Source organism: Anguilla anguilla, chromosome 16 (assembly GCF_013347855.1).
Source record: "Anguilla anguilla isolate fAngAng1 chromosome 16, fAngAng1.pri, whole genome shotgun sequence".
Lineage (NCBI taxonomy): Eukaryota > Metazoa > Chordata > Actinopteri > Anguilliformes > Anguillidae > Anguilla > Anguilla anguilla.
Window position 1 is genome coordinate 11,183,382 of NC_049216.1, and position 7,753 is coordinate 11,191,134.

The following is a 7,753-nucleotide window of genomic DNA, read 5'->3' on the forward strand; positions in this document are numbered from 1 at the left end:
AAGCTCATGGATTTATTAGAAATAACTGGCTACTGGTTTATTTGCAAAGCCATTCCAAATATTTGGGTGGACTTATCTCACAACAGTATCAACCAGGTCAGGCTCATAGTAGCTTAAGCCTGACGCCTGGTGCTAGTGGTATAATGTCCTCATGTTATAATATTTTTCATTTGTTTTACAGAGTTGCATGTATTCTGCACTAGATTTTTAAGAATAAAACATTTTTAAAAATATTTATGTTGTGACGAACAGTACAACTGAAAACATAACATTTGTACAGAATGTTGACATAAACAAAACATACATCAACATTCATTTTTAATTCCATATCCAAGACTTTGATATTGAGCTTGTACTGCTTGGGCTTTGATCAGCAGTTCATTGTGGCTTGGCTTCTTTTGACGGCCCTGGTGTCCATTTTATAATTATCTACTTCAATACTGAAACAGCCCACCGCTTTCAACAAAAAAAAAAAACAGCATACCAGACACTCATGCCCAGATTACATTGGAACTGAACACAGGTGACAGGATCTGTCCTCCCACTCTCGCCCCCCCACCCCACCACACCACACCCCAACATTGATAGACTAATTTGAAACCCGGGATTGTTTGGAATTCCCGCTTTCCTCCTCCTCGGCCGTCTCTCCCGTACGCTTGCGCCGGGGGTTTCTCTGGGGCTTGTGGGTAGTGGCGTCCTCCCTGGCAGCATTTTGGAAATCGGAACCCTGACACAGAAAAGCAGAGTGACAGTGGCAGGATGTAAATGGAACACCAAAGCAGGATCATTCTACAGTAAAGCATAAAGCATACTGTGAAGTCATATGTAAACCACTGCATGGCTGTCATTGGCATTGTAGTTGCTCCAATGAGCTTTGGTATGCACTTATTGTACGTTGCTTTGAATAAAAGTATCTGCCAAATGAATGTAATGTAATGGGCCTCCTAGCAAATCTGCAGAACTGGGTTCCAATTGGTCGTTTCCGGCCAGGAGCAGGGTGGGTTCAAGCTGGCCACGGTTCCCCCGGTTACCGCTGCATTAGTCTTCCCTTCATTGCACCGGGTGCCCATAGGGTACCAGTTGCTCTAAGTGAGAGATGCACCTCTCCTCTGATTGGTACTCGCTCTCTCCTATAGTGCCCGTAGGCCTGTTTGGTGTGAAAAGGGTGAAACGCTAAAAGGCATTACAGCTGTAGTGCTCTGTGGTCACGGGGCACAGGTCATATAGCACAGACTGAAGGGGGACAGTACAATGGAGGGGGGGGGGGGGGGGAGGGGGTATTCTAAATTGCAGGGGAAGGCTTTTTAAAAATAAAACATTTTAAAATGAGCATCGATTTCACCTTTTTTCCTTTGTCCGAGGCGACTATACTTTCACTCTCCACTTCAGACAGGTTTTTCTCTAAACTGGAGTCTGCCAGAAAAAAAAAAAAAGGTTTGACTTCAGTGATGTATCCCAGGGTCATTCTGTTACATTTCCCGCAAAGGTGTAAACCTTTAGACGCAGACTGAAAATCAAAGCATAAAAACGCACTAAAAGCACCGGGGTCCGATTCGACGGTGGAAAACAAAATCACAGAACCGAGCTCAGAGCACAGTGCGATTTGCCGGACCCGGGAATGTCTCCCGCCCTCTAGCCCCGTTGAGCTCTTACGCAAAGCGAGCAGCTGCTGCTCTTGTGGAAGTCGGTCGGTCTCGCTGTGTGCGGAGCAGCGGCTGAGCTGAAGGCTCAGCCACACATTTCGTCTCTGTGCCCAGCCACCCGGCGCCTCCACCTCGTACAGCCGGTCCCTGTCCCGCTCCTGGGCCTGCAGGTACTTCCTGCAAACTGCACGGAGACAGGCACCATTTTAAACCCTCTAAGCATAGGTTCTTTGAAATGGTTTTTTTTTATAAATTCTGATCGGCGTTCTAGAACTCTATTGCTTTCAATTACCAGTAGCAATTGTTACATCAGCAACATTCTAATCTCATAATTGTGATCTTAACCCTTAATGCATCTTAAACCTTAATGGGTTATCCAGCACCTGAGGAAGTTCCTTTACAATAAAATGCTGAAGGACCTGGTCTGAGGAATGATTATTGAGCTGTAACACATTAGCATCATGTACATAACTGTTTTTTTTTTGTTGTTTTTTTACCATTGTTCATAATTCATAGTTTTATATTAAAAACATGGTACAAAATTATGGGATTTTTGAGAGTGCTGCATTTTACCCTTTGAATTACAGCAGGTAGGGGAAGTCTACTAATACAACTAAACTTATTTTTTAGTTCTCTATCTGAATGACTTTGAGACTGACCTAATCCATCTGTATTACAACTTGCATACTGTATGCAGCATACACTGTATATACAATTACTTTTTTTAGAACATCATAAACTTTTTGATATATGATTTATGATGCAGCTCTACTTTCATTTTCTCTAAATCAGCCAAACTGCATTTACAACAATTCAGTTCAGCAATGGAGGTTCACAGGACCCAATCAAATCTTGTTATAATATTAAAGTAATCATATTGCACAATATGATTATGCACTATTCATATTCAAGTTAAGGCCAAAAAGGCTTCTGGCTTTTCATATGCTCACAAGGAACACGTGACTTAAGTTATTCTCCATTTTTTATCTTCAAACATTCCTTGTCTCTTAATATTTCACCAAGACAGCTTCAGTCTTGTACAAACACCGTTCCAACCCTCATTCTTGGCCGTTGCAACAGATAAGGCACTCATCGCTGTTTTTATGACTGAAGCATCAATCACAGACAAGTCAGTCTTTGACCCGACACGTGAAAATTCATCTGCACACCACCGCAATCACCTCACTATGGACATTTTCTAATAACTACAGTAAAAGGTATGGGAAACGTGTCAGAAAACGTTGGTTATAAACACCTGAAATTAAAACACAGACAGGAAGTAAGCCCGGGGTCAGGCAGTCAAGTTATGACCGGTGCAGCTGAAAGTGAACTCTAGGGTTCGAGGTGATTCACCTTGGTACATGCCGCTCGACACCGGGCGGCTGATTCCTATGAATTCCTCCTCGGCGTATGACACGCAGAAGTCCTCCAGCATCCGCAAGGCCAGTCCTCTCCTTCTGAACTCCGTCCGCACGAACGCGGTGTCCAGCACGGGGAGCAGGTAGCACAGACCACTGCAGCCGTCACACAGGGCACCTGAGCACACACCATGTCATTACAACAATAATAATAATAATAATAATAATAATAATAATAGATTGCATTTATTATGGTACCTTTCATGATCTCAACCTGCTTTAAAATGAAGGAGGTTCACCTCAGCCACCACCTGGGTGATGCAAGGCAGCCATCTTGCGTCAGAGAGCTGCCCATGCATCAACTGAGGTGACGGTGCTTACTGAGCCAGTTACACTGGAAGATGCTTAAGAGCATTGAGAGATTGAGAGAGATGAGTTGGGCATTTAGCCATTTAGCTAAGGGTACGCCTTAATCGATGCATGCGCTTGTTTTTCTATGCAACAGAACAGGGCCAAACTGGTCACGGACAACTAATGCATTCCGTGTGTAGTTGTTTTTTTTTTTTCCAACCTCTGTTCCTAATTTCTAAACTTCATTAGTCCATTAATTTAATCAGCTTGGCTTGGTTTTTCATTCAGTGCACATTGCAACTAAAGACCGTGCAGTAATCTCATGCATTTTAATGCAGTGTACTGTGGGTAGAGCATTGTATATGGTCCACACAATCCACACGTTGCATATATAGCCCTACAGGATTTGATTTCTAGGCCCTTGCTCTAGTACAAAATCTCCATCCTAAGCACCCTGTGATACATACTCGCACAACGAAAGTAGAAATGTATGTACATATGCACACAGAAAACAAGAGAATGGTCCACATCCAACTCTGTGTATATGATTTCTAATCACCCTTTATTGACTTATCTAAAGCATTTGATACTGTTGATCACGCTATCTTTATCAATAAGCTTTTTAACGTTGGGCTGAGCACCAAAGCAGACTGATGGCTTGAAATCGTTCTCCAAGTTTGTTTCCCGGGGTGTACCACAAAGGTCTATTCTGAGTCCAGTACCGTTTATCATTTACATTAATGACCTTGATTCAGATGTGAAGAAGTCCTTTAACTCTATTCAGGCTACTCTCAATGAGTTGAGCCTGGTCTTAAATTCTGATAAAACGATGATGTATTTATCTAGATCATGCCCCCAGATTGTTACTGCTTATATATGAACAGTAGATAGGAAAATGATTTATTAAGTGTCTTCCTACAAATATCCGGGAATATGGCTGCATGAAAAGCTTAGTTTTAAAATCCGCATAATCTTTTCTGTACAGTGTTCTATGCGTAAACTGACAGCTTCTTGCTTCTCTTGGCCAGGGCCACCCTTGACAAAGAGATGCAAATCTCAACGGGACTCACTTGGTAAAACAAAGGATGATAAGAAAAAAAATAATGTCTGTATATGTTCTGCTGAGTGTCTACATGAATCACTCATTAGTGACTGGACCAAATATTTGGAAAGATGTGTGTTTTTCCCAAAATTCAGTTGTGACCATTTAATATAAAGTTACAAATACTTGGCACGCAGGGACAATTTTCCATGAAAAAAAAAAACACATTATCTCTGATCAGACCCAGCCGCTGGTAAAAACACTATACAGTCCTTTTAGGGCCACACCCACCCCTGCACCACACAATTAAAAGTTTTTCTTTTATGTTGGAGTACTCTGGAGTCACAACAATATTCGTGTTAAGAGCCACCAAAACTCTAGGGCCGAGAATCTTTACTGGAGCACCGCAATTCAATAATAACATTGCCAAAAAGTTAGAGTCACATTGCAGTGCTTTTTTACAGGCAGTAACTTCTGTTAGCTTTGCTACAAGCAGCATATCCAGCTCTGGGGACATTGGCGTTTTGTGCTCCTCCATTGATTTTTTTTCTGAAAGTAGGCGTGGCCCAGGACAGTTAGGAATAGTATGGAATGTTCTGCAGACCACCTCTTACCTTTCTGTTTCACGGTGTAGAAGCCAGCAGCCTCCCCGTCCTGCCAAAGAATTTTGGCCACCTCCTTTTCGGGGTGAGGAGCAAAACAAGTGTCTGCATCGGGGGGCCTCTCCAACACCCCAAAAATCACCTGACTGAGGAGGAACAGCACCACCCTCTCCCCCACAGACTGCACCTGCGGGCGCACACAGCTGTATCAGCCTGGACACACCCGAGAGTCCACAGCTATCATAAAACTTTGGTCGTTAACTGTGACTAAGAAAGGTTTAGACAGTTACATTTCTTGTTGATAATTGAATTTAACACCAAGTAATTATCAATTACATTTTTTTTTTCAATCCCACCCAATTTGGAATGTAAAATTCATGATCTATGTACAAGCCTGCTCATACATGGCCCCTGCTGTCGGCCCGCAACAGTGCACGAGAGGAACTTCTGGCTCTCCTCTGAAGCACACAGTCTCTGCCAGCCGCTTCTTTTCACGCCGCAGTCACGAGCCGCTCATGTGCAGAGCAGGGGTGGAGAAGACCCAATCATACGCATGTGCGAAGAGCAAGCCACGGACACCCAGATGGCCAACAAGGTGCTCAAGCAATGAACACTGCTACTCCTGCCGACTGAATCCCACCCTTTATCACCTGGGCAACGCTACACTGACTGTGTGCCGCTCCTGCGGGGCCGTCAGCCACAGTCTGCACAGGCACGTGACCGTAGGCACAGTCAAATCCGAGACCGCAGTGCTCACTCATCATGTGTCACAAGCAGCACTTTTACCAAGTGAGCTGCCCAGCAGCCCTGTAGCAACTACATTTAATTGTGAGCGAAAATTAGACAAATGTTTAACAAATCCTGACATGTACTACAGGCATAATATACGATTCCATGGCGTGGAGGTAATCCAGGTTCTTTGCTAAAATTTTGCACATGCACAAAACCAGTATTAAACGGTTTTGACTCAAATGAAAAATCTCTAATTTCAGTCCCTGACCATTATTATTATTATTATTAGTAGTAGTAGTAGTAGTAGTAATATTATTTCCTGAAGGAAGGCCTGTTAAATTATTGATTCACACGGGATGTCTAGTGTAAGCGAGCTTACCCTAACAAGCCCAGATCTGGAAGTGTTGGAGGTCTTTAAGACATTGCTCACTGTCCACCATGTTCCATTCAGATAGACTGCAATCGCTGTAAGAATGACAGATTTTGACAAATTTAATTAAGGACAAAACGACAAAAACAACAGAATAATAAAATAAACCTGTGTAAAAGAGTTTAGGCAAACGTATCATCCACTGACCATGAGTCCCATGTGTGGGTTCACAGAGAGCCAAGATGGTGTGCATTGGGTCTCCATTGCCAAACAATGAGAGGTGCTTTATATTGTTGTGGGAGACTTCAACCTGTGAGGCACGTTTTTATGGCATGTGAAAGTGGTAGAATATACTAAAGTAAAAGGAATTCCGAATATACGGCCAACTGTATATCTGCAACGTTGTGTCACCTTCGCATGAAATTAAATATTGGATGAGTTTCAGGTTACAAAATGACTTGATAAATACTGACCTTTGCACCAGAAGGAAGAATAAACCAGTCGTTCTCGGAAGGGCTGTTCGTTTCCAGGCACGTCATAAAGTTTTCCGCACTCTTCTTCAACGTATTGTAATTCAGGAAAACTGTGTCAACGGGATAGCCTAAATTGACGTATTTTAATGATATTAGTTTTCTTACGTACGTATACGCACAAACCTTTTTACATTTGCCAATTATAATTATTAGCTTGTTGTTATATTGTGTGCTGTGTAGTAACAATATAACCGATAGGTGGTGGTAACAGAACTATAGTCAGAGAACTATATAGGCTAGTCTGAACTTCAAAATACGTTTCCTACTTGTTCTATATGACATTGTTTAGAACACATTAAATGTCAGCAGTTCTCTGGTAAGCATTTAAAATACCAGACTAGTTAGTAAAGGCTTCAGGAATATATTGCAAATATAATTATTTAACGTCATCTCATATACGTTACATGAAAACAATTAGTTTGGAACGTAGCATATATAATCATCTAGCAAGCAAGCCAGTTGTGAAGTGTTCAACGATTATTTTAAAGTAAGCTTCAATGCTAATATTAACATAAACCTATTACGTTGAAGACCGGTCGCTAAATTTCAAATACTTTACGTACTTATACTTGAGTTAAGGTGTAGCCTATTTTATTTGTCAGACATTAATTTTCTTACCTGCAAGTTGGACGCCCTTTGAAAGGGTTTCCATTTTGTATTTACATATATCTATCTGCACTCTTTTACAACAGCGCGACCTAGTGCCGTAAAACAAAACAAAAAGTCACCGCACTGCAAAGATTATTGTCTGTTCGTTTTGGGTTTTAGGTCTCTGTACAGTTCCCAAAAATTCTAATTAGGGTGTACTTTGAATACCCACTCGGAAAGCATTGTCTTTTAGGCGTTCGCAGGAATTTAGACATTTAAACAGCTTGTTATTTTCAGTCGAGGTAATATAGGCTGCCTGTTAGATCGTTTCTCAATTCTGGCCCTACACTCTAAGAAAAAGGGTTCATTTGCTTGTCTTCATAGGGTAACCCTTTTGAGTTCTTTATAGAACCCTATATTATATGTCCCAAAGGTGTGAAAATTAAATTAAGATTAAATAATTTCGCCCAGAAAAGATATGGTTCCTCTATGGACATGGAGAAGAGCCTTTTGGAACCCTTCTGAGAGTGTAGA

The 7,753-nt window shown here is 41.8% G+C and overlaps 1 protein-coding gene across 2 annotated transcripts; it reads right to left on the bottom strand.

Annotated features, from left to right (window-relative positions):
• Positions 1 to 219: 219 nt before the first annotated feature.
• Positions 220 to 7,311, bottom strand: fam169b (family with sequence similarity 169 member B). 2 transcript variants are annotated; one of them, XM_035396514.1, is made up of 9 exons: positions 7,250 to 7,311; positions 6,572 to 6,681; positions 6,306 to 6,408; positions 6,108 to 6,193; positions 5,009 to 5,183; positions 2,997 to 3,179; positions 1,630 to 1,827; positions 1,343 to 1,413; positions 220 to 727 (listed from the first exon to the last, which is right to left on the bottom strand). In XM_035396514.1, exons 1-9 carry the CDS (start codon positions 7,281 to 7,283, stop codon positions 590 to 592), a joined length of 1,098 nt encoding a protein of 365 aa, XP_035252405.1. In that variant the 5' UTR covers positions 7,284 to 7,311; the 3' UTR covers positions 220 to 589. The 2 variants fall into 2 exon arrangements, with proteins under 2 accessions (XP_035252405.1, XP_035252406.1); XM_035396515.1 differs by having other exon boundaries at positions 1,654 to 1,827; positions 7,250 to 7,310.
• Positions 7,312 to 7,753: the final 442 nt, after the last annotated feature.